Below are 26,558 nucleotides of genomic sequence, written 5' to 3' on the forward strand. Positions count from 1 at the left end.
TGGAGATGTTGAGTCGTTTTTTCCCCCCTCGGTATTATACACCTGCACCTATTCGGGAGTCGGAGATGGCAGGGGGTTGCACTGCCTCTGGGCAACAGCAATTCCTCTATCGCTCCAACGTCAACGTACATGCAGAGACACACGCGTGAGGGGTTTTTTCTTCGGCCGAAAAAATAATAACGACCGGCGGGTTCTTTCGCATATCTGAATATCAATCTGCGATTGAAAATAAGGAGGGGGGATTGGGGGGCTAGGGGATATTTCGTAAAGTTGATTGTTGTTTCGAAAAAATCGGGGGAAATTTTTTTTANTCTTGGCACTCGATTCGCTTCCCCAATAAAACAAACAAAATGGTCGAGACGAATCTTCGTCCTTGACCCCTTCAGGTGCCCCCATAATCCCCAATTTCATTTCCTCATGTTTCTTTCCCCCAACAGTTTCAGCTGAATATCAAACATGCCCCACAATTACCCCGAAATACTGAAAATTCCGTGAATGTTGTCACAACAAAAAAACCAAAACTGAAATAAAAAACCATGACATTGTTTTTTGTTTTTTGTGGAACAGCGAGGAGCCTCTTGGCACTCGATTCGCTTCCCCAATAAAACAAACAAAATGGTCGAGACGAATCTTCGTCCTTGACCCCTCCAGGTGCCCCCATAATCCCCAATTTCATTTCCTCATGTTTCTNTAATTCAGTAGCGAAGTGCCAAAAAAATAATAACGACCGGCGGGTTCTTTCGCATATCTGAATATCAATCTGCGATTGAAAATAGGGAGGGGGGATTGGGGGGCTAGGGGATATTTCGTAAAGTTGGTTGTTGTTTCGAAAAAATCGGGGGAAAATTTTTTTTAATTCAGTAGCGAAGTGCCAAAAAAATAATAACGACCGGCGGGTTCTTTCGCATATCTGAATATCAATCTGCGATTGAAAATANCAGGTGCCCCCATAATCCCCAATTTCATTTCCTCATGTTTCATTCCCCCAACAGTTTCAGCTGAATATCAAACATGCCCCACAATTACCCCGAAATACTGAAAATTCCGTGAATGTTGTGACAACAAAAAAACCAAAACTGAAATAAAAAATGACATTGTTTTTTGTTTTTTGTGGAACAGCGAGGAGCCTCTTGGCACTGGATTCANTGAATATCAATCTGCGATTGAAAATAGGGAGGGGGGATTGGGGGGCTAGGGGATATTTCGTAAAGTTGGTTGTTGTTTCGAAAAAATCGGGGGAAAATTTTTTTTAATTCAGTAGCGAAGTGCCAAAAAAATAATAACGACCGGCGGGTTCTTTCGCATATCTGAATATCAATCTGCGATTGAAAATAGGGAGGGGGGATTGGGGGGCTAGGGGATATTTCGTAAAGTTGGTTGTTGTTTCGAAAAAATCGGGGGAAATTTTTTTTTAATTCAGTAGCGAAGCGGTAAAACGGTACAAGTAAATTTTGACTATTGACCAGTTTTCAATGAATATCTCGGAATCTGAGGGAGATGGAAAAATTTTTGTCATAACCTTTTTTGTAGAACCGACTGAGTGCTATAATAAATGTGATTACGAAAATTGCGCTATCTCCCTTAGATTCGGAGATATTGCTCACAAACTCAAGTGAGAGATGAGTCGATTTAAACCGCTTTAGCAATTCGCTACTGAATTGCTTTTATTATGGACAACGGTGTTTACGTTTAACGGAGGGCAGTGGACATCTGCGATGTAGTCCCCTCGGTGGAATGTCCGCACGGAGCTTTCGGTTTTTTCATTCTTATTAAGGGGTAACAGAGTGCGGCTAGTTTTTCGAATTTTTGAACAAATTTCCTGCCCAAAGCTATCGATATTTTTACAAATCGAAGTACTTTAATCTCCAGGAGGTGATGGTGAAGATCAATGTGCTATGGTTGAAAATTTCGAGGAAATGTTGGCCTTCCGTTGCCCCTTAAAGTAGCTCTACCCTTCGGCCGGGCTACGCTGTACTTTTGAGTATTTTCAGTTTGTTAAATTTTTCAACTAAATTGCACGGAAAAAAATCGAAAAAATTCATACCCAGTCAGTATTATCTAAATTAAATTTCGCAAAATATTGATATTTTTTCAAACATTTCCCTCTTATAAATAAATAATAAAACTTGTTTGCAAAACGGTGGATTATTTTTTGTGTCAAAAAAATTCCTGATTTTTTCACATCTAATGACAAAAAATTCAGATTTTAATCTTTGATTACAATGGAAATGTGGATTTTCACATAAGACACTGAGCTGAATCTTGGTTTCTAAACATTTCTTCTTTGAAAAGCCAAAACGATATTTAAATTGAGAAAAAAATTAGAATTCCGAATCTAATTGAGATTTCTGCAATTTTTTTTTGCAGTTTTCAATAATCTTTGAATTTACCGTAAGGGTAGAGCTTTAAGCGGAGAAAATATCTGAATTGGGGGTTTTCACCTGTTTTGCCCTATACCATAGCAATTCCCATCTCCAACCTTATGTTTTCACCCAATCCATACCCTTAAAGGTTCATATGAGTAAGCGCCCGAGGGCGAAACCATGTAAAATAGCCGTAAGTTAACAATGTACACTCTGCTGCCTTGTTGTATCATTGACGTTAATAAAAATCTTCAAAAGTTGAAAGTTAAAAAAGGAGAAAAAGTCTTGCATCAAACAACTCTTAATTTCAATCGATCAGTCACTGAGGGAAACTGAGTTTCGGGATTAGTTCGAAATTAGTTGGACCTCATTACTATTAAATAGACAAATGTGCCGCTGTCATAGTCACAGGATAGAACACCCCCTGTCGCATGATTAAAGTCAACGTAAATCAGTAGCGAAGCGGTAAAACGGTTCAAGTCGATTTTGACTGCTGGTCAGTTTTCAATGAATATCTCGGGATCGAAGGCAAATAGAAAAATTTTCCTCATAACCTTTTTTGTACATCTTAATTCGCTCTACGAAAAAGATTCTTACGAAAATTTCTCTATCTCTCGTAGATTCGGAGATATTCCTCGAAAACTCAGCTAAGAGCTAAGTAAAGTACTTAAATCGTTTTACCGCCTCGTTCTTTCGGAATATAGAGGGGAAATCGGGTACTTGCATGAAGCTCAATTATTCCTGATTCCACATGCACACATTCTTCATAACATATGCACAGCTAAACGGCGAGAATTATTTAAATTTTAATTAAATATTGCCTAGATGTCTCATGATAATTAATTGAAAATCAGTCGCGTTCGAGGCCAATCTTTCGGTCATGACGTCAGGAAGACAGTCAGGTGACGCTTCATTGGTCGAAAAAGAAGAGAGAGGGGAGTTCTCGCCCTCTATTGGCCGAGGCCCACCTCAAGATTGGGTTAGGTCGGTCGAGCCATTTTGTGATTGGTCCAGCACTCGACCGTCTGTGTGACGTCACTAGCGAGTCCAAAGAGTTCGAAATCCTCAACTTTTCACAATGAATTATCAATTCATCAGCAATAGCGAGTGTTCGTCAATGAAAAACGAATTCAATAGCGAAGTGGTGAAACGGTTCAAGTTTTTCGTTGAGTTTTCCCCAAATATTCCCGAATTTAAGGGAGATAGCGAAATGTTCATAATAACCTTTTTTGTAGAGCAAATTGAGTGCTACGAAAAAGGTTATGAGAAAAATGTTGCTATCTCCCTCAGATTTCGAGATATTCATTGAAAACTGGCGAATAGCCAAAATCGACTCAAACCGTTTGACCACTTCGCTGCTGAATTATTCAGGTCCCAAACTTGAGATTAAAAAATTAAAAATACCTCATGCAAGTTTCCTATTGAGGGACTATTGGACATTTCTGAAGATTGGTTATTTCGAAAAAATCGTGGGCAATTTTTTCTCTAAGTAGTTTTTATTATGTACAACAGTGTTTACGTTTAACGCAGAGCATCCGCAATATATTCCCCTCAGTGGAATGTCCGCACAGAGCTTTCGTATTTTCCATATTATTAAACGGAGAAAAATCCCTTGCATCAAACAACTCGTTACTGTAATCGATTAGTCAATGAGGGAAACTGAATTTCGGAATTAGTTCGAAATATGTTAAACCTCATTACTATTAAATAGACAAACGTGCCGCTGTCATAATCACGAGATAGAACAACCTCTTTGGCATGATTAATGTAAAAAAAAGAAGGAAGATTTGTGGGCAGTATACAACAAATTCAATAATTAATGAAAATAAGCACGCACACTGATAAACAAAACAAAAAAAAGTAAAATGCAGGTCTCTGGAATTAATCTAATGGTTAAAACACCAGTACGAATGAGTTTCATTAATGTTGACTCGTTAAATCGAAATATATTACTATATCTTAATCACTCAATTGACACTGAGTCAATATTTTCACTCGCTTTCACACACATAAAATCTCACAATGATTTCTGGTCCAATTTTCACATCATTTTGTTCATAAATCACCCCTCACACGAACAATAAGTATTCTATAGTTATTGCATTTATATTTTATTTGTATTCACCTCTCTATCAACGTATGATAAACCCCAATGGTAACTATGTCGTTCTCATCATGATTATCAATAATGAAAGATGATATATTTAAATTACATTGACTGATTTCTTACGAAATACATAAATTTTCATGTAATTATCACATTAGTATCATTAGTTTAACTGAAATTTGAACAATCAATCGACTGATTAAATCCACATGATCGAAATATACATCTGTACAGACTATCTATATCCCACACTTTTTTTTTCCCACATAAATTATCCAAAATAAATCAATACTTCGATCGTCAAATGCAACAAATAAATATCTTACGTCGAAAATGATTGTTTACGTAGACTCTATTATTATTCAAAAATATGAAACACTTTTATTCATAATATTTCGTACTGTATCGACAATTTTCTGGTATATCTATCTGTACTTTAAGCTGAGATAAATGTAAAAAATTGGGAAATTATGAATTTTCAATTATCAGGAATGTTTTATTCTCTAGATAAATCGAACACTATGAGCTCGTCGATAAATATTGAATCCATCAGTAAATATTAAGCCAGAAAATCATTCAACAACGAGACAAAGAATAATTCATAACGATAAATTATTCCCCTCCTATCGTCGAGTTAATTCTTCATGGCAAACATCTTTGTCTTCAGTGATAAGAAAAAAAGAAAACATAACACTAAATGAATCAACAAGAGTAATCACTTGGAGCAAAATTTACATATCAGTATGACGTGAGTCTTGGAATAAAAAGAGAAGAGAGTGAACAAAGACTGGCTCTTGTGAGGAGAATGTTCCATGAAGAAAATTTCGGTGATTATAAAACCATTACTCTACCGCTCACATCTCCAGGTGTTTTTGTTAAGCTTACGTAGATGTGTCCTCAGGGTTGCCAGCCTCCTGGTCAAGCCTCGATGAGCCACATGCCCGGCATTTGCAGCACACGATGCAGGGAGCAGCTAGCAGGAGGAGGGGCGAAGCTACTAGGAGAAGAAGGCCAAAACCAGCGAAAATTCCGATTACTTGGGTTCGATGCCAGATTACGGACGCCCTGGAGTGCCCCAGCTTGTTCTTGCAGGGGCCCTTGTCGTAGTGTCGTAATAGAAAGTCGTCCTGGAATTTGCGAAGACGTTTAGTCAGGATTAAATCGTGAATATGGTGGTTTTGTTTTCAGTGAGGATAGAGTACGCTATAGATTCCACCATTTTCCATCATCGATTTGTTGATTATGTTGCGGGAGAAAAATTGGAAAAAAATTATGAATATTCGGCGTTATTCAGATTATATTTTTTATGGAATTATTAGTTTTTAAACATTATGGTTGTGAATAAATGACTGAAATTGTTTAACTTGCGGAAACCTTGTTTTTTAGGCATGACATCGATTTCTGGTTAAAGTGTAAATATTAATACATTTTTCATCATTTGGAACAAATGATTTTTTTGGTGGAAAATTGATTTTTTATCAATTATACATAAAAATTGCAATGTTTTAAATTTGTTCTAACATGGTCAGAGTTATTCAAATTACATTTTGTACAGAATTTGATTTTTTTCAACATTTGTTGTTTATCATAAATAATTGAAATTGTTTAAACTGTTGGAAACAATTTTTTTAGACATGAAATCGATTTCTAGTAAAATTCTGAATATGAATATATTTTTTGAGATTTTGAATAAAACATTTTTATGGTAGAAAATTGATTTTTTATAAATTAGACAGAAAATGTTCGTAATTAAAAAAAAATTCAATTTTTAAATTATTTCATTAATCTTTTTCCAAAAGTAAACTTTCTAATTTTTTTTTCAGATTTTAAAAATGTTTTCTAACATGTTTAACGTCATTCAAATTATATTTTGCACAAAATTATCATTTTTTTAAACATTTGTGTAATAATTCATTGATTTATGAATAATTGATTATTAATAAATAAATAATTAAAATTGTTTAAACTTTCGGAAACCTTATTTTTAATGGATGAAATCAATTTTTTGTAAAATTGTGATTAAAAATCGATTTTTTATAAATTATTTATAGAAAATGCTCGTAGTTTTACAAAATTTCAATTTTCAAATTATTTCATCAATCTTTCTCCCAAAGTAAACCACATTTTTTTCATATTTTAAAAATATTTTCTAACAGTTGAATATCGAGATTCAATAATAAAATCATTGTAAAATGTCCAGAAACTTGATGTTCGACTACAAAACTAGAAAAGCATTTCACCGGGGGAAAAATAGTCAAACTACTTGGCTATCCTTGAATGAATCATCTCGAGTAAAATAAGATGCAGAAGTTGACTCACATCTAAAGAAGCTAGGCAGTACCAACAAAAAACGTGTTTACATCGTTTGCACATCATCTGCGCACACCCCTCGTCCTTCTCGATAGGCACAGAACACATGGGGCAACACTTGATGTGGTCATTGTCGAAGGGAATGCCCAGGGGTAGATTGGTGCAGATTCCGTTGTGCCATGGCTCTCGGCAGACAGAACAGAAGTCGGTTGAGCAGTTCGGACAGTGGACTGGGCCCGGTGATGCACCACTTCCATTACTGTTCACCGAGCATATTGTCTCACAGCCAGCACGTGGACACCACGCGCGCTCCTTGTCCATGGAAACATCTGGAAGGAGGAATCGCCACAAATATTATTTTCAATAATATTTGCACCGCAAATGCACATTTTTCGCTCAATCACTGATAACGTGTTAATGGTTTTCATTATATTATGAATGAGTATCGAGTAATTTACATTTTTTATTTACCGTAGTGATGAGTAATAATTAATAATAAAAAACTGTTATGTATCTCATCAGGAATTGCACTTGAATATTTTAGAGTAGTCATGTAATCAATAATGAAAACTGAAATATTGTCATTATTTTGGTGAAATTTTTCAGCGTTTTTTTTTGAATAGAAATATTCAATAGAAAAATATATATAGCAAGATGAAATCCGAGAGATTTTTTTGTGAGAAATATTTTCTGTTGGATTTTTTCTGCAAAGAATGTGCAGTGCTGCGTAATTTTTTAATAGAATCAGCGAAAAACTAATAGAGTTTTCAATAGAAGTTCAATAGAAATCCAACTGAATTTTCTAACCAGTTTGCCAAGTTACTTATGAAATTTGATCGTATGTGTTCTACTATAAATACCGGTTCCTTCAGAATTTTCTAGCTCATGGAGGGGCCCAATCAGAGATCGGCACAATCGATGCGTAATAATTAACAGTGAAAAAACTATTATTTATCTCATCAGGAATTACACTTGAATATTTTAGAGTTGTCCTTCAATCAGTAACCAAATCCAAAATATTTTCTGATACTCATGAGGTCAGTAATGAAATATTAATTTGGTCTCATTTTTCACGAAGAAAATCATTGGAATTTTTATTTTCTATTAGCCATTACTATAATAATGGAAAATCAATTTGGTTTCAGTATAAATGACGAAAGAAATTGGAATTTCTCATTAGTATCGACAATGAAAAATAGACTTAGTATTATTATTCATTCCGAAAACAATCGTAATTCGTTTTTTTTCATTAACCATTGGTACGGTAATGAAATATTAATAATGGAGATAATTTTCCTGCCGATCTCTGTCTGGAAAATTAAAAAAAATCGTCATCTCGGGATTGCCTGAGTGAAATTCAATGATTTATTTTTTCATTTTGAAGGTATTGTCTTGGGGGTTGGAATGAAATTTAACTCGTTGAAATCGCGTAGTCGAGTCGAGAGATATCGACGATTTAGCGAGTGGTTTTTACCTCTGTTAAGACGAAATTTACGATGTTTCTCCATGAGTTCTGGGGTCACGAGGGTCGACATCTCGGTGAGGGTGAGCACAGACGCCCAGTCGCATTGCGCGTCTGGGCAACTGATCTCGTAGGCACCTGCCTCGATTTCATATTCAATGTAGCCCTTCATACACTGGAATAAAATGAACAATCCATGAAAATAGGGATATGATTAAAAGACAATTCAGTAGTTTTCGATGAATATCTCGGAATCTACATTTCCTTCTATCATTATAATTTATTGTTTATTTCATTTTATTAAATTGAATAAGATTCCTTTTCAATTAATTTTGTCAGGTTTTCAACTTAGTTGAATGCTATCATCATCATTATTTTTATTATCCCTTTCTTCTATGCAACCGATTGTCTTTTCTACAGTTCTATCTCTCCCCTCAGCCCTTCGATAAAATGTTAATAGAAAAATTTTATTTACACATACTTGAATGAATTTGAAACATCACATTTGAAGAAACCATCAGAAAGCTCACGTTCAGGGTAATTCATGAAAAATTCGAAATTTTCAGCAATCATCATAAAAATCAAATCAACCAATATGGCTATCGTAATCATCTTTTAACTTCGACTTAATGGCATTAAAACAAATATTTTAAGCTACGATTGAATTCATATGAAGCATGATATTCAAAGATATCCTCGGAATTCTGATTTTCAAAAAATACAAAATTTTTGCAAATTTTCAAATAAATCAAAATAACGGTTATTGCTGTCGCCTTCATCTTCGAACTCGGTCAAAAGGACAAACAAACAAATTTTTTAAGCCATCATTTAATCAATTCAGAACATTTTTTTTAGTTATCGTGGGACAACCGATTTTCGAAAAAATTCGAAAATTAAAAAAACATCGATATGTCAATTAAATTGCGCGCAAAAAATTTGAAAAAAATCATGAATATTCAGCATCATTCAAATTACATTTTTCATAGAATAAATAATTAAAGTTGTTTAAACTCTTGAAAACCTAAATTTTTTAGGCATGGCATCGATTTCTCGTAAAATTCTGGATATGAATCAATTTGTTACGATTCAAAACAACTGATTTCTATGACGGAAAATCCATTTTTGTAAATTATTCACAGAAAATACTCGCAATTTGGAAAAATTTCAATTTTTTAATTATTTGACCAATCAAATAATTAATTGATAGTAAACATTCTAATTTGTTTCAGATTTTTAAAATGTTTTCTAACGCTTCAATGTCGCGGTTCAAATTCACTCGACACTACTTTTTTAAAATTATCCGTAACTCAGAAACAAGTTTATCAATTGAGCTCAGTTTAGGCTCGTCACAAAGGGAAAGAAATGTTCTTTGCATTGAAAAAAAATTTATTGAATTTCATCCACATTTCAACACATGAACATTTTAAAAAAAGTCAAAAGTGCCCGTTTTACCCCAACCTCCCCTACCTGTGCGCAGGAAATTTGAAAATTTCGGGGAAACGGTGGCCTTCTGTTACCCCTTAAAGTAGCTCTACCCTTCGGCCGGGCTACGCTGTACTTTTGAATATTTTCAGTTTTAAAATTCTTCGACTAAATCGCATGAAAAAAATTTGAAAAAATTCATTCCCAGTCAGTATTATGAAAATTAAATTTCGCAAAATATTGATATTTTTTCAAACATTTCCCTCTTATAAATAAATAATAAAACTTGTTTGCAAAACGGCGGATTATTTTTTATGAGATGTCAAAAACACATCTAACAAAAAAAAAATCAAATTTTAATCTTCGATTACAATGGAAATGTTGATTTTCACATAAGACACTGGATTAAATCCTGATTTTTAAACATTTCTTCTTTGACAAACCGAAACGATAGGGGAGGCTGGGGTAAAATTGCCACTTTTTACTTTTTTTCAAATGCTAATAACTCATTGAATTGCTGATGAAATGGAGTAATTTTTTTCAATAAAAAGTACAATTCTTCCCCCCTATGATGAGCCTAGACTGATCTAAATTGATGAATATATTTACGAGTCATGAATATTTAAGAAAAAGCCAATTGTCCATTTACCCCACCCTCCCCTAATGAGCTTGAGAAAAAAATTGGAATTCCGAATGCAATCGAGTTGTCAGCAATTTCTCGCAGTTTTCAATAATCTTTGAATTTACCGTAAGGGTAGAGCTCCTGTAACCCCCCTCCATTCTCCCCTGGCCCCTCCACTTACGTCTTTGCAGTAATAGCAGCCGCAGCCATCGATCCTGAATATCTTGGACAGCGACACATCGATGAGGCATATTTTGCACAAAAATTGATTGACAGCCCCCTGCGAGGGTGCAGCGGGTACAAAGCTCCCCGCGGCGAGGCTGTACCGGGAGCTCGAAGCCAGCGACAGGAGACTCGAGCACCTCGAGCACACCCTGCTCCGATTAATCGGCCTGTTATTATCGAGTGCAAGTGCACTGAGTCCCACCGACGTCTCGCACTTCCTCAAATTGCCCTTCGGCCCGACATTCATCCAACTGCCCCCACGTGCCTCGAGACTAGCACTGCTCTCAGGCCTGAGCAGAGGTGCCTCAGCACCCCTGTTGCCCCCAGAGTTTCCCTCCCTCAACGACAAATTATTAGCACTCGTCTCCTTCCTCACAAGTGGCATCTTTATGCCGCTCAGCTTGTTGGCGAGATCGCCCTTCTGAGAGGCTGGATTGACCGATGTTACTGAACTCGTTGCTGTACCCATATCCATCAGTGGATTAGCTCGTCGTACGACGAGCGAGTGTAGGCTAGGCATCCCCTGTATTCGCGTTATTATTTTTTCAACACTTCATCAATGTTCATTTCACACTCGGCAAGGGGATCGCGGAAGTGTCAGTGCGGACACATCCCGAATGTCACTCACTGGACAATACTCTCGTGTCACTGGGCTAAACTCGATAATTTCAGGGGGAAAAACAAACACTCGTGACTTGCGCCAACCACAACACTCGACATCTCGGATTTTCAAACAGTTTTTTGTCAACACAAGTCACAATCTTCGGGCTCAACTTTGGTGCGAAAATACGGGTATTTTTAGCCGACGTTTTTCACGACGAACAAAGGAATTCTCGAGATTCTTCGGGGCTCCGGGGACTTCGCGATTGTTTCAAGTCACTATGTGCGAATAATTTGACCCTCCGGTTGGGTAAGTGTCGTGGAAATTTATTTCCACGATTATGGAATCATCGAATTCGTCAATCTCCATCACCAAAAGTTCTTGACATAGTTGGCAACGCGCACACATAACTGCGGCGATTTTTTTCAGTCTGGTGGATTATTTTTTTTATCCAGTTGTTATCGCTCTGTTTTGCTTTTTTATCCGAGTTGGATAAAGTCACTTGTACTTTCACTGTCAAGCCTTTGGGGCACAGATGTTGATTTAGGGTGGGCTCGAAACGTCATTGTGATGGTTTATACACTGGGGATTAAATAATGCAGAAATGTTGGTATTTGCGACTTGGAAGAAACTCGGTGGGAAAAAAGAGGGGAAAAAATGGTGAAAAAATAAAAATAAAGATGATGTACCACGCACTTGAGTTATTGTGTTATTGTTGATATTTTTTTTCACTCGAATCGGAGTTTTTCTCGGGATTATCGAGTCTTGGTGGGGCTTGGGGGGACTTTTTCACTCGGGTGGCTATTGTTTTTGTTTAGATTCGACATTATGCCCGTCTGACTCATTTTGTTCGCGCAAGAATGGGTTGGCGATGGTGAAAACTCGAGGGGGAGGGAGAGGTGGCAAGCCATGCGCTGATTTGCGGCCTTTGCGGAGAAAATCTCTGAAGACGAGTATTCAAGTTTCTGGGAATGGCACGGAGATGGTGGGTCCCAGCCAATGGGAGGGGCGAGTCGAGCTGGGAAAGACCATTGTGAATCCCCTGAAACGGTGTAGTGACGCGGGAAATTCAAATTGAGCGGGCGAGGAAACGGCTGGAAGTTGAATTGCAGTTTTTGGATTTGCAAACGAGATTGCAGGAGTAATGTTTAGAAGAATGTGATACTTGATTAGTTCCATCCAGACATTTTTGAAAATATTGTGAAGAATGGGTGCATTTAATAGATAAATAACTGTTTATTAAAGATTTTGGGACGAAATGAATAATAAATAGAGATGTAAAAAGAAATGATATGTTTGCGGCGTAGGGAGCAAAATTAAAGAATAACTAGAAAGAAAGAGATGATCGTATACGAAGGTGGTTGAGAGGGAGGAAAAGAGCATATACGCAACAATAGCAATATTTTAGAAATTGAAGGGGTTGACGAGGGGTCCATCGAGGATCAATAAAAAGTTGAAAACACCTCAAAAAACTCGAATAATACTGAGGAAAATTTTTTGACGTGGATACGTCTATGGTTTCAATATGGGGGCTCATTTTGGGGAAAGATCCTTATGTGCAGCGCCATCTATCGGAATCCTAGAAAATTCTAGACGTTTCGAGGTAATTCGAGAAGATTCTTGAAATTTCCAAAAAAATCAAGGAGTTTCTAGAAAATTCGAGGGAATTCAGGGAATTTTTAGAAAATTCGAGAGAATTCAAGGAATTTCCAGGAAATTCGAGAGAATTGAAGGAGTTTGTAGGAAATTTGAGAAAGAAGAAAAAACCATGGACGTATCCACGTACAATTACAGCTGTATCGAAGATACAACCGCCTGCAATTTTTAAAAAATGGGAGAACTCTGGAAATTCTTTCAATTCTTTCAAACACCGGGATGAGCCGCCATGTTGGGTATTTTGATCAAATCCTAACGAATTCAGAGTTTTTCTGTCGTTTTTTAGAGATTCGAAGGTGAAAAACAAAGAAACATTTATAATTATTTTAAAGTTTTTGGACACTACCTCACTGGGCCCCCAACTGTAATACGTTGGCGACACGAGTTGATAATTTTAGAATGTGAATAGTGATTGCTAAAAAGCAATATAAGTATGATAGAAGTTCTGACATCCGCCTCTTTGACCCCGAAAATCAAATGTGGAATTTTCATGATTTGTCGACGATTCATTCTGATATTTTTTTGAAGACGTTTGTGTGTGCGGGCATATGTGGTCAACATTTTGCCCAAAGATATTTTTTGGACCCATGGAACAATTAAAAAAATTTTAAAAAATTATGAAATTAAAAAAAAATGGTTTTCCACAAAATTTTTTTTTTCTATTGATATGTCTTCATGTAACTTGAACTGATGAGTTTGTGAAAACGATTGTCTCAGCGGATCTACAGTTATTCTCATAAAATTTGTAAAAACGCTGAAAATCGAAAATTCCACTGAAATTCGACGATTTCACCTAAAATAATGAGGGAATACGAATTAATTTTGTATAATCGATGCGTCTCCACAAAACTGAATTCCAATTGGATGTTAAGCAGAATCGTCTCGGCGGTTGTTCAGTTATTTGGATGAAACCTTGAAAATTTACTTTTTCCTAATCAACAGAAAAAAGGGAATCGTTCGGGAAGTTATTGGTTCGACCCATAACGGGTCCCACCCCAACATTCTCAATAATCTTCAAATTAATGGTGACGGAGTGGTAATAAAATAAAATAAAGTAATTGTATCAAACATCTTATATTTAATAATCACTAAAAATTATAAATTATTTTTTCAGCTTATCCATCCCGTTCCCTCGAGAGGCCGTACCTTAAAAAAATATACCGACAAATAAATTACGACTTAGCAAGAATTAAGTATAAGAATGAAAAAAATATTTTTATCACATAGGTTTTGAAAAAAAATTGAAAGCTCGATATTGAGTACAAGAGAAACATTTAAAGATATTACACATTTGAACACAGGATAATCTCAAATATATTCCCTTCATCCGAACAGGCAAGTTCTTAAAATGAGGTGCTTAAATTTTTCTTCGACAGTTAATCCAATTTAAAATCCAAAAAGCCATTTGCTCAAGGCCATAACTCTTGCAGGCCGCATGATCACTCATATTGTTCAAAAAAAAAAAATATAACAAATTCATTTAAATATAAAAACAAGAATATTTTATCTCAAACAATCTGTTATTTAATTACAGGGAAATGTTGCCTGGTTGACTGTACTGTCCATATCTGGAATGTGTGTCCACAGCTCTCACAGCAAAGTAGTAGTTGTTGCCTTCCGAGAACTGTAATCATATTTCCAGGGGAAAGTTATCAGATATCATTTTGCGAGACAGCATTATTTAAACTAGCTGAAATTGAAGACATACCTGGGTTAGAGTACAGGCCATGGGAAGGGGTAGAGCCCTGACATCGCCAACTTTTTTCCAGTTTGATGTGTTTGGTGCCATTCCTGTTATCTCCTGGTATGCGTAAAGCTGGTAGCTGGCTATCTCCGCGTATTTTTCGTTCAGTGCCATGTTCCAGGACAGCACAATTCCTGAGAACAATTTTCATTATTGACAATTCTTTTTTTAAATAAAGTGATTAGTTTGCTTCCGAATGTGAGCATTGCATTCGTCAAATCTGGAATTTTCAATTTTTTGTGTCAAGATAACTCATTTTGGCCTCAGGAGTATGTGTGTGTGTATGGAAAAAAATAATTAAGTCGTTGTGTAAGCAATATTTTGTAATAAATTGATTTTTTGGAGATTTAAATAAATGCACCTGAAGAGGAATGCCTAGGGCATTCGAAACGTTTTCTTGTCTTCGTACATTAATAATTTGTGGAGCAAATTAATACCGAGAATAATAGTCGGAACTAGTCGTTCACTCGCTTCGCTCGCCAACCCCCACCATCCTTATTCTGACCCTTAATCTGACCCTCGTGATCCTCATTCTGACCTCATTCTACCCCTCGTGACCCTTAAACAGACACATATGACCCTTGACACGACCCTTATTCTAACCCTTGTGACCCTTATTCTGACCCTCGCGAACCTTTCCTCTGAACCTTGTGGGCCTTGTTAACCCTTATTCTGACCATCATGACTCTTATTTTGAACCTCGTGGCCCTTATTGACCCTTATTCTGACTCCAGTAACCCTTATTCTGAACCTCGTGACCCTTACGACCCTTATTCTGAACCTCGTGACCCTTATTGACCCTTATTCTGAACCTCATGACCCTTATTCTGACCCCAGTAACCCTTTTCTGAACCTCGTGAACCTTATTCTGAACCTCGTGAACCTTATTCTGAACCTCGTGACCCTTATTAACCCTTACGACCCTTATTCTGAACCTCGTGACCCTCATCGACCCTTATTCTGACCTTCGTGACCCTGATTTCGACCCTTAAGACCCCTAATTGTGAAGTCTTTATTTTGAGTACCAAATTTTTATCACCAGTCGGAGCAATAATTTTATGTGAACAAATAATTCTTCAAATTATTCCAATTGTGATTTACAATATTCTTCCCAACGCCATCTTGATTGAGTTCGCTTTTAAATTCAATTTAAAATACATCATCACAGAAATTCCACTCCGAAGCAAATTGCTAATTTATTAACAAAAAAATATTGACTGGATTGGGACGAAAGCAATTCTCCACTTGTTCTTAAAATTAAGTGATTAGAGTTTCACTTTCGAATGGAAGCATTGTATTCGTCAAATTCGTGAGATTGATTGCAACATCTGTTGTTGAAAAAAATTATTTTGAAACCAATAGCCAGGGGATGTTGACTGCAATGAATCATTGAATTCAATTTTAACTACATCGTCATAAAAATTCCATGCGGAAGCAAATTGCTAATTTAGTAGCAAAAAAATATTGACGATGTTGTGACGAAAGCAATTTTCCACTTGTTTACAGGTCTTGGGGCTCTCACCATGTTGGACTTTGGATATCTTCAGGGATGGAGCTGGCGGTGGTAGTTTCATCGAAGGATCATGCTTGTAAGTTATGCAGTCTGGAAGAGGTGCAGGATGCTGAAAAACAAAGCAACAATATTCACTAACAATTCCACATTTTCGATGAGAAAAGACATGGAACGAGGAAGAAACTTACAGATACCTTATAAAGTTGCACGGTTGTGCCTGATGTTGGCACGACCCTCACTGTGCCATTGGCCATGGTTGGAACAGCTGTAAGAAGCCGAATTGAAATTTCATAAATATTCAATTCAATTAAATTCTTTACTTCCTTGATGTTGCAAAAGTTTTTCTTTGTTTTACATCTACACATGCCAAATCTCATAAATATATCCAACCTATTTTTCTTGTTTTGAATATTTGAAAGTTTGTGGTGCAATTTCACTGGAATTTTTCAGATACTAAAACCATTTTCCAGTTTTGCAACCAAAACCCTCAATTCTTGTAATTTTTATTCGAATCAGCACACGTATTCATGCTTATGTCTTTATTTGAGGCTACAGATCATATCAACTAGGTGTTTCAATACTTGAAGACTTGTACTCACAAGCATAAGCGATGTTCGTCAGTGCAGGTCTGGTGGTGGTGGTCGCCCTGACCGGATTGTTATTGTTGGCAACAACGAGCTGACGCCCAGGCTGCATGACGACGAACCTGGGAATGCCTCCAATAGTGCTCATGTTATTCTGAAATCAGTGATGCAAATTACAAACAGCCCTGACGACCAACTCCTCACATTTACCACTGGAATACTAACAACTAAAGCAGTGGGAGTTGGCTGTCCAGCAGGTTGCACAACCCTGAGAGCCGACTGAGGTATAGTGACAGCAGTTGTAGCTGGAATCACCCTCTGGTACCGCCCTGGGGCCTTGGGCACATGAGTGGGACCAGCTGTTGTCGTGATGATGGCTGTCAGAGGTGGCGGTGCTGACTGCTTTTTCTCGGGCTCGTCAGTCAGATCAATGAGATTGGCATTGCCCTTGTTGTTGGGAGTGAGGACTTTAGTTCTGGTAATTGAATTGGTGACACCATTGATGACAACGTGGTGGATTGGCTGACCAGTGCTGGCTGTTGTGGTGCGTGTTTCCACGGGTTTTGTCAAGGACAGAGAGGATGGTGTGACTGTGGAGACGAGAGGTTGCGTTTGGAGGGTGTTCTGGACAGCTGCGCTCACAGGAGCCACTCCAGGGACGTCTGTTCTTCTTGGGGATCGAACTTTGATGCCCCTTCGAGCGTTGGGATCCTCCACCTGGGGTGGGATCGAGCCGTTCACTGGTGGCTTGGGCAGTATCTTGGTTTGCACTCCTTTCCCAGCTGCTTGCAGCTGTCTCAAATTCTGAACTCCATGGTCCTGTGAAGAATAATTAGGTCAGGCTGTCGTCGACATGATGTGGCTGGTGCTACTTACTGTCAAGAAGTTAACTTGAAGCCCCACAGATCGATTTATCTTGATGGGTGTTGCATTGCCAGTCGCACTGTTACGACGATCTGCACTGAAACGATTCAACACCATCTCAAAATCGTTGATCTGCTTGGACAACTGCTGACACTTCACTCGTATTGCTTCCTGATTGCGCTCAGATATCTTGGCCTTCTCGCGAAGCTTGCCGATCTCCTCGCGCATTGTTATCGTCTCGACAATTTTCTGGATGAACAGCTCCTCGAGTTGCTGGAGAAATCGTTGATTATGATATCTTTGCTTTCTGAAAGGAGATGGGAAAAGGGTTTTCACTCACCTCTTGTGTCAGCTTCTTCAACTTCTCTTTGTTGTCTCGTAGGAAGAATCTACGAACACTGTCGAAGGTCTTCTTTGACTCGGTTTTAATGGGTTCTGGCTTGGTTTGAGCATTTTCCTTTTCGATATCAGTCTTTAGTTTCTTGGCAGTCGCAAGGTCCAATCGCTCGTCACTCTCCATATTGCGTTTCAGGGAGGATGGCGATTGGACTTTTTGCTTTGGAGTGTAAGGTACCATAGAGTCTTGTGAGTCTGAATCAGTGTCATTGTTCAATGTCACAATATTCTTTCTCACTGTGACTTCGGCTTTCTGGGCGGCCTCACGCTTTGCTCTCGTCACAATCTCTTTTCCTGTAATTATTTTCCTCATGAATTCAGTGATTCAGGTGGGACTGAGCACTTACAAGCAGATCGAATGAACAAACCCATTGAGCAAATTAAAATAACCATGAGCAATGAAATAAAAAGAATATTCCGTGTCCAGACTGCAGCCAAAACCAATCATAACCAAAGTAGAAACTGATGAAAACAAAAAACCAAAATCCATAGAGCAAAATCAGAGAGAGAAATCATAATTTGAAAAACGCATTCAAAGCAAACCATTCCCAAGAGTTAATAATGATTCTGAGATGACATTCATTAATTGAATTATTTTCCTACCTGTTGCAAGCTGGGCATCACCACGCGATCTTCGAGTTCTACGCGTTCTCGAATCATCCAAAATTTCACTGTTTGTCTCTTTGACAGCACTGACCTGCTTTGGACGGTCAGTCGTGATGTCTGATGTTGGCAGACTGTCGTTCGCACTGTGGGAGACTCCGCTGCTCATTGAGTCAGCGGTATTGTCATCATCAAGATCGATGATCTCGTCATTGCTCTTAGATCTCTTGGGTTCCGCCAACAGAGACTTCAGGATTGTGTTCGCCGCGTCAGATTTCTCGGCTGGTTCGTCTGCCTCGTCTAGGATTTCTATAGCATCATCAGTGACCTCAGGCTTCTCCTGAGGCTCAACACACGCGATCTTGCTGGGAGCAGTCGTGTCATTCTCTGATGAACTCAACCTACGTTTGCTGGCGCTTGCCTGATCATTGTCTTTCGTGTCAGAAAAATCATTCTGGTCAGCAATTGCTTCGCTTTCTGCATCTGATATTGTCTCTCCACACTCTAAAGACGGAGAGGGATTTGCCCCCTCAATGGCTTTGTCCGTTGCCGATGCAGAATGATCGCTTTTGATGGATTCGTCTTTGGAATTTTCATCGACAACTACTACCGGATCAGTAGAAGTCTCTACTAGGTCTTCCGACTTCTCCATCAAGGGTTCTTCGTCAGTACTCAGTGAAGGACAATCTTTCTCATCGGTTCCTGATTTCGAGACGTCTTTCGGTTGCTCATCGCTTTCCTTTTCTGGTTCTTCATCATTTTCCAGGCCATTTTCTAAGATTGCGTGATTGCTTTCGGTATTTGGAGGTGTAGGAACGGCCTCAGAGTCAATCTTTTCGTTGTCATGTAGGCTCGCATCGGAGCTTTCGCCTTTAGAAGGATCTTCCACAGATTCAGACTCTGGCCTCTCCTCACTTGGAGATGAGGCTCGCGATGTTGGCACGACTTTCGGACTATCTCCTACGTCTTCCACATCATTCTGCCTGGTTTCATCATCATCGTGATGATCATTACTATCGGAACTGATGTCGCTCAGGTCTGCGTGTGGTTTCACGAATATAATTTTTTTCGCCTGACTGGTGGACGATTCCGGCACCTCCGGATTATTCAATTCCGAACATCTTTCGGGACTAAAATTGGCCTGATCTTCACGATAATTATCCTGCTCTACTTGAAAATTTTCAGCAAAATCCTCAGTATTATTTCCGCGCTTATCAGAATCTTTTTCGCCATTCGTTATTTTATCTAGTTGCAATGATTTACTGTTAGTTCCAAGAACCTCGGGGTTTGATTCTGCAATCAACAAGTTCACGCCTAAGACTTCCTATCCTATTCTAAATCTTATATTTACTTAATGTATCTATTTTTACTGATTTATACGCCTATGCGTGCCTTGATTATGATTAACTTTTAATGTCGGTTAGTTCCACCACTCGATCACATGAGATCTCTGCTAATGAGTGGGTGAATATGTATGCTATGAAATATATTGGTTGCAGTCTGGATCCGAAATTTCACAATACACCAGGGATCTATCCCAGTGCGGATCTGACTTGAACTTTCACAATTTTTCATAATTTTGCATTGTATTTTGCAATTAAAATACAACAATAGCTGATGAATCATCAGTCGGTAACGCCAATTGAAAAAAAAAGATCTCGAAAGGTTGCGCTCAAAATGGCGCCCACGATAGTTCACAAAATGGCATCCAGTATATTTTTTTTTCTGGCTTGAACCACTAAAACTACTGATTGTCTCAAATAAATGATGACTTACCCGTCAGTTCAGTCTTGTCTATATTGTTATCATGATTCTCTACACGCTTGGAAGCATCAACTTTCTCATCTCCATTCTCATCATCCGAAACCCTCAAACGATAGCTGTCCTCGGACAGTGCATCGTCGGAGAGTGCTTCTCCATCATCCCCTCCACCGTACAAAAGTTCATTCTCCAGTTGTTTTGATATATCATCGAGTCCATTTTCGGCGTGCGATGCCGAACACAGAGGCTTTGTTTCAGTAATGTGTATTGATTGTGCCTGCACTGATTCCATCATCGGCTCAATACATACAATTTTTAGATAATGGCCGACGTATCGTTGGAAGAAGTCTACAAGTTAATAATACCTCCTTAGTGGGGAATTTATTTATCTTAGGTATTTTATACTTAAGACGCGACTAGAGTTAACAGGCCAGGAGCTGGAGGATCCCAACATTCGTGGAATTTTCAATAAATGATAGAGTTAAATATTTATATAAATGATTGAGAGTTTTAATATGTTGGCTTTCAGGGGATTGGAGAGTTGTCCTGAAGAGGGTTTCCAATAGAGACCGAAACGTTGATGTACAAAATTCGATCTTTGTTGTGGTTTCTTTAGTACTGACGATTGCTGGGGCAAATAGTCTTCATTTTAATAGAAATAAAGCTGTTCTGGTTATTCCAGAGTGATCCCCAGAGATGTTGGAGAATAAAGAAAGATCTGTTTTATATTAGTCATGGAGATGAGAGCAATCATTGATAATAAAGATAGATTCATGAAATTGTTAATTAACGATGTTTCGTTAATTGTTTTAGATTAATTGGGGCCAGGACTTGTTTAAGTTGTTATTGTATTCTCTGGAGGAGTCTCTTTTAAATACTGACAAGATGCTTTTTTCTGTTGTTTGTAGTTGTTTGGATGTCTTTATATCTTCATACATAACTGATTTAACTAGTAGTGGGACTGGAAATAAATCAAGTTTGGAGTCTGATAAAGCTAAAATAATTGACAAAATGTCATGACTCTCGCGTATAATCATACATATTGATATAAATAATTACGAGTTTTAAGACGATTTCGGATTTCGGGTTTCGAATAAAGACCAAAATGTTGATATACAAAATTCGATTTTTGTTGTTATTTTTTTAGTACTGATGATCGTTAGGTCAAATAATCTTCATGTTAATATAAAATTTGTTAATATATAATTTATATTATAAATAAAAGTATTGATTGTTCCCGAGTGATTCTAAGGGATGTTAGAGAATAAGAAAACTTTCAGCTAATTGTCAGTTAAGGATGTTTCGTTAATTATTTCAACTTAATTAGGCTCAGGGCTCGATTAAAGTTGTCATTGTATTCTCTGGAGGAGTCCTTTTCAAATATCGACAAGATGCTTTATGTTGTTTGCACGTGATTGGAAGCCTTTTCCTATGTTCTAATACATATAACCGATTTAATTAGTCACGGGACTGCCAATTAATCAAGTTTTGAACCTGATGAAGCTAAAATAATTATCAAAATGTCGTTTAATGACAATTAAGTGAAATCATTGTCAAATTTATGAATTATAGAAATGAACGAAAATATTTATTGTGCTGATTATCGTAATGATCAATGATAACACTCGCGTATAATCAAGCAATGAACTTTCTTTTTTCGAAATATCAATATTAAAAATGTTAGAATAACTGTGGAGGTGAGCAGGTTACGAGTCTCCGGGTTTATGATGAGGGTGAAATGTTTATGATAGAAAAATTCGAGGATTAGTTTTAATTTCCCTGCGAGACAGATGGAGTAATTTCAGGAATTTGTGTAAATTCAGGAAAATGTTGGTTGCGAATTTTGCATATTTTGTGTGAAGGAATATTTTAGGCAGAAGCTCAATGGAGACAGTCACCTCAACTTTTTCTCACATCCAACAACTGATGCTTTTAATAACCGTCCAGTAATTGGCCTGTTTACCCTTTATAAATCAAAACCCCCATGATACACTGAGTGTATCTGGGGTTTTAGTAAACACCGCGTGTTTATGCCAACAAATTCGTTAGTTGAAAATTACCAAAAAATAACTGTTTTGCCCGAATTTGAAAGTCTCAAACATGAGCAACTGCTCTGCTTTGGATAAAAAAATATTTGACTCAAGAGGCGGATCATTCATACAAGACGCTGCCTTTTCAGGATAAAAATATCTTTCATAAAAGGAAGTTTATCCAGAAATATTTCGTCCCTAAGTTACAATATTTCTGCCATATCATTACTACTATTCCGTTTAAGAATTCATTTTTTGTCTGCGATTACTGAATACGCGCGTTTCATATAAATCGAGCATTTCCCGGGATTAAAATACCTACGGGTGCACATAATAACGAAAAAGTAACCTAGAAATTATATTTCTTGCTTGCGCAGAGAATACAATGTTTTTGAAAAGACTGAATCTATCTGTGAACAAAAGTTAAAAATCATCAAAAAAAGATTCTTTTTTGATAATTTTTAGCAAACGATTTATTTGGCACAAGTGAAAGTGCTTCTTTGAGAACTCCAAGATTTTTAACCAGTTGCCTTTACACCGAAAATTGGGAGCTTAAAAATCAGAATAACCCCTAATCCACCAATAATTTCACCAAGACCCAATTAACCAAAGATTAATTGGGCAAAAACAAGGCCCAAATGGAGGCGACCACGTGATCAAAATCAAAACTCAATTTCCTAAACCGGATTTCATTCCGAAACCTATCTACCGTTCCTCCGATGGAACTTCCGTAGTTTCCACTACATCCCTCATCATGACGAAACAATCTACGCAGCAATTCGCCTCCGAAGATTGAGGTTAGGGTAGCTCGAGGCATCTCCGAGTGATCCCCCAAGCAAACATTAAAATTCCCCGAAAATCGTATAAAATATCCAAAACCACCAAATCCCCAAAAAATCCGAAACCCACGGATTCGCGGGTGGGCACGTGTCAGTCTATCCCGTTCCGCCTCCCCCCAAAAAGTTCCTAAAAATCCCAAAAACCGCCCCGAGTGGAAAAAAATTCCCCCGATCCGCCTGAACCCGCGGCTGATCCCCCCCGAACAATGCCGCAAACAAAGCAAATTCCGATTGTTTTCAAACAAGAAAAAAAAGAATTCCCGGCCCCCCGCGAACCGCTGCACACACTCCGCCCCTGGTATGAGAGCTGAAAGTAAAAGCTGCCTCGGTAGTGCCTCGAATCGTGTTAGCGCCGTTGGGAAACAGCCCTCGATTAACCCACCAACATCATGCCTTAATTTACCAGCACCACATGCACCCACGATCCCCCCCAGACATTACCTTATCAACAATTCCATTAATTGTTTCAAGACGATATGCCCCACGGTAATGAGTAATGGCGGTCACGACCAATGTTAGTAAGGCAGTTTTATCGACGATATTTACCACGACCGACGTAGAACAGTGAACCCAGGCCCCGGGTTACGAGCGCCGGACATTGCCGAAGTATCACGAAGTCACGAACATGGCGGCACAATGTACTCTAAAAGGGATCCATTTCGATCCAACTTTGACCAAAAATCAGGCTCATTAACGGACAATTGTAAAACCCCGAACGCATTGGCCCCCGATAGCGAACGAGATTGTCGCGACGAAAAAGTCCATCATTTCCGTCTCATGTCCGCATAATGGGAATCAAGGTCGCCCGAAAGTACCTGTACTCTCCCCTTTTCCAACGGGTCACATTGATCCGTTTGACCATCGCCCGAAATTCTCGAATGTAAAGTGTCTATTAATAGACGATCATCTCCCTCATCCCTCTCCCGAGTGTCTCGGAAATTCTTATCAAACAATGACTTTGTCGAATTCCCGTGAAAATCATCGCCTCACGAGGTGAACGAGAAGTCCGACAAATGGCCGGAAGTGCCAATGTCAAAAGACAAATGACGAGACAATGGAGTATTGGATGAGCCTCGCGCCAGGAGGCGCTCCACTCGAGACCATTGATTTATTGATTTATTGCTCGTTAACGTGTGCGCAATAGTCATTACGCCTCAATTTTTATTTATTTTTTTTGAAGCTTCGATTGACTTGTTTGAAGTCATGTTCTCTTCCGACATCCGGACAAATCGATTCTGCGGAGTGACGCCCCCCTGTGGAGCCTTTAGCGGGGAAAAAAAATTTTTTCGAGCGTAAACAAAGATAATTGCAAGATGGTCTTGACTCGGAACATTGTTAAAGGTCTCCATACTCGAGTTGTTTCGAGTCACGTGGTGTGGAGAACTACCGCCAGGCCCACCGAGACATGATGTGTGTAGCGACGCTATGAGAAATCGATAAGCATTGGAAAATGATGGTTTACTTGTAAACTTCCCGGATGATTGACAACAAAACGTTAATTTCGTTATTAGGATTTTTCGTTTCAGTCGAAAGCCCAGAGCCGCGATTGTGCCCGAATTACCCGAATTCTAGAGGATCTCCTCGGAATATTAAAAAATTGATATTTTTAGACTAGTCTGGACCTTCGGGATCTTCCCACCGCTGGCAATTGTTTCCGTCATAGCAATTCGATCATTTCAGTCGAGCTTTTTGACTCGAGTCATAACCTACGAGTCCGCAGAACCTAACCTCGAAATCTCAAATTTTCTCTCTCAAATTTTCCCCCAAAAACTGCATTTTTCCCGTATTTGGATGTATTTTCGGGAAATGTATATCGCCAACTTCGTATAGACATAAATACAAGTCTCCATTTAAACCCTAGGACTCGAAATATGACTTGGGAATGGGTGTGAATGGGACCTTGGCCGTTGATTCAATTGTCCTAAATTTAACATTTACACCCGTTATACTGAGACTGATGATTCATACTCACCAGTTATCACCAGGACGTTGACCTTTCGTTATTGTTGTCGATGAAATACTTTACTGAGTACTGAACAAATTATGGGAATTTGATACGAAATGTTCAGGACGAACGCCAGCACTGTTGTACGCCTAGCGTCGACAACACCGCACAGCTGAACAAAGCACTCCAGCGATGTTGCCACGTTTCCCTCCTGCGTTGCGACTGCGAGGGGCGAGGGGAGGGGAAGGGGAGCCGAGCTGGGAATATATTCGACTTTTTTCAGGTACCAAACAAAAAAATGATACTTTCGTCGCTGGCGGGGGATAAACCCCAATTTTTCCCGACTATTTATAAATTTTTTTTGTGCTTTAATAATTCGGTTTTTGAGGGGAAATCTGGGTGATCGTTTGCTGGATATCCGATTTCAGTCGCGCATGCGCAGTGCACTCACCCCCCCTACATTTTATTGAATCGCAGGACGAAAGCGATTTTTTAAATAATTGTCGTTATTTATCTTTTTTTTTATAGGTGATGAGCGGTTTTGTCAGCCAAGGGGGTATTATCGATCCTTTCGCTACACATTTAGAGGGCAATTTCGGGTCTAATTCGCCTTTTTAGGCCTGATTTGTTGACTAGATAAGTTCAAGGTTACTTGATGACGTCAGAAACGCATTTATAATTATTTAATAGGTGAAATTCGGGGGAGAAATGCGCGTAATGAAGGTGTGAATAATGTGGGGATTGTGGTGCGATGGCGCTGCAACGGGGTTTCACGTATAAATACGCGCACGCGTTGGCACTCGCTCCCGATCATTAGCAACAAAATAATCGGATAAAATAAACAATGGAATCGAACAATTTCCCCGCTACTTCTGGAGGGGAGAACTTGTGAGGAAGAAATTAATTTTCCCCTCACGCCTGAAGACTTCCAGCGAAATGAAGTCAGTCGTTTCGATTCGACTTCGAGTTCTCGAAAGTCGGATTAAAAAAAAATCAGTACACGTATTTAACGGAGAAATTCGCATTTGCGGACGGGGGAATGAAAGTCTGCGCGAATGACGGGAATATCGCAGGGTTAAACGTAAAGAATATGAAATAAGCGGGATAATCCTGCGGTACATTCCAGACGAAATACCAAACGGAGTCGTGATGACGTCATGGCACCCGACACTGGGGGAGTACCGCGGATGCAGTTGGGTGTGGGATCGCCAGTTTTAACTGACCGATTCTGGCGCACGAGAGAGTTACTTGGAGCCCTTGAAAATTTATTCGCAATATTATTTAATTATTTAGGGCTAGTCACAACATTTGGATGTCTTCCTAAGAATATTGCAAACGCATTTATATCGGAAATAACTTTAATTTTAATTTTTGAAGAATTATTGTTCAGAAAAAAATTAAATTTTAATTTATTCGCGGCATTATTTAATCATTTAGGGCTAGTCACAACATTTGGATGTCTTCCTAAGAATAGTGCAAATGCATTTGTATCGGAAATAACTTCCATTTTA

At 38.4% G+C, this 26,558-nt stretch overlaps 2 protein-coding genes across 5 annotated transcripts; both read right to left on the minus strand.

Annotated features, from left to right (window-relative positions):
• Nucleotides 1–3,846: 3,846 nt before the first annotated feature.
• Nucleotides 3,847–12,019, minus strand: LOC107040738 (probable E3 ubiquitin-protein ligase RNF144A). Its single transcript, XM_015260958.2, has 4 exons — nt 10,468–12,019; nt 8,255–8,417; nt 6,790–7,109; nt 3,847–5,597 (listed from the first exon to the last, which is right to left on the minus strand). Exons 1-4 carry the CDS (start codon nt 11,029–11,031, stop codon nt 5,352–5,354), a joined length of 1,293 nt encoding a protein of 430 aa, XP_015116444.1. The 5' UTR covers nt 11,032–12,019; the 3' UTR covers nt 3,847–5,351.
• A 1,807-nt stretch (nt 12,020–13,826) lies between these two features.
• Nucleotides 13,827–25,492, minus strand: LOC107040732 (activating transcription factor 7-interacting protein 1). 4 transcript variants are annotated; one of them, XM_015260949.1, is made up of 12 exons: nt 25,075–25,492; nt 20,249–20,581; nt 18,473–19,765; nt 17,814–18,163; nt 17,486–17,746; nt 16,835–17,428; nt 16,625–16,763; nt 16,220–16,290; nt 16,035–16,134; nt 14,477–14,646; nt 14,301–14,392; nt 13,827–13,914 (listed from the first exon to the last, which is right to left on the minus strand). In XM_015260949.1, the coding sequence occupies exons 2-12, from the start codon at nt 20,526–20,528 to the stop codon at nt 13,884–13,886; spliced, it is 3,381 nt and encodes a 1,126-aa protein (XP_015116435.1). In that variant the 5' UTR covers nt 20,529–20,581; nt 25,075–25,492; the 3' UTR covers nt 13,827–13,883. The 4 variants fall into 4 exon arrangements, with proteins under 4 accessions (XP_015116435.1, XP_015116433.1, XP_015116434.1 ...); XM_015260947.1 differs by having other exon boundaries at nt 16,214–16,290; nt 25,075–25,491; XM_015260948.1 differs by lacking the exon at nt 25,075–25,492 and adding an exon at nt 23,544–23,666 and having other exon boundaries at nt 16,214–16,290.
• Between the last annotated feature and the right edge of the window lie 1,066 nt (nt 25,493–26,558).

Source organism: Diachasma alloeum, unplaced genomic scaffold, assembly GCF_001412515.2.
Source record: "Diachasma alloeum isolate Michigan unplaced genomic scaffold, Dall2.0 Dall_scaffold_00340, whole genome shotgun sequence".
Classification (NCBI taxonomy): domain Eukaryota; kingdom Metazoa; phylum Arthropoda; class Insecta; order Hymenoptera; family Braconidae; genus Diachasma; species Diachasma alloeum.

Coding starts and splice junctions, on each gene's coding strand:
- LOC107040738 (XM_015260958.2), bottom strand. CDS start 11,031: ATGCCTAGCCTACACTCGCTCGTCGTACGACGAGCTAATCCACTGATG. Junction 7,110..8,254: donor TAAATTTCGTCTTAACAGAG/GTAAAAACCACT, acceptor TCCTCCTTCCAG/ATGTTTCCATGGACAAGGAG. Junction 5,598..6,789: donor ACTGCCTAGCTTCTTTAGAT/GTGAGTCAACTT, acceptor CGCAAATTCCAG/GACGACTTTCTATTACGACA.
- LOC107040732 (XM_015260947.1), bottom strand. CDS start 20,528: ATGATGGAATCAGTGCAGGCACAATCAATACACATTACTGAAACAAAG. Junction 16,764..16,834: donor CAACTCCCACTGCTTTAGTT/GTTAGTATTCCA, acceptor CACTGATTTCAG/AATAACATGAGCACTATTGG. Junction 14,647..16,034: donor GATATCCAAAGTCCAACATG/GTGAGAGCCCCA, acceptor AATTGTTCTCAG/GAATTGTGCTGTCCTGGAAC.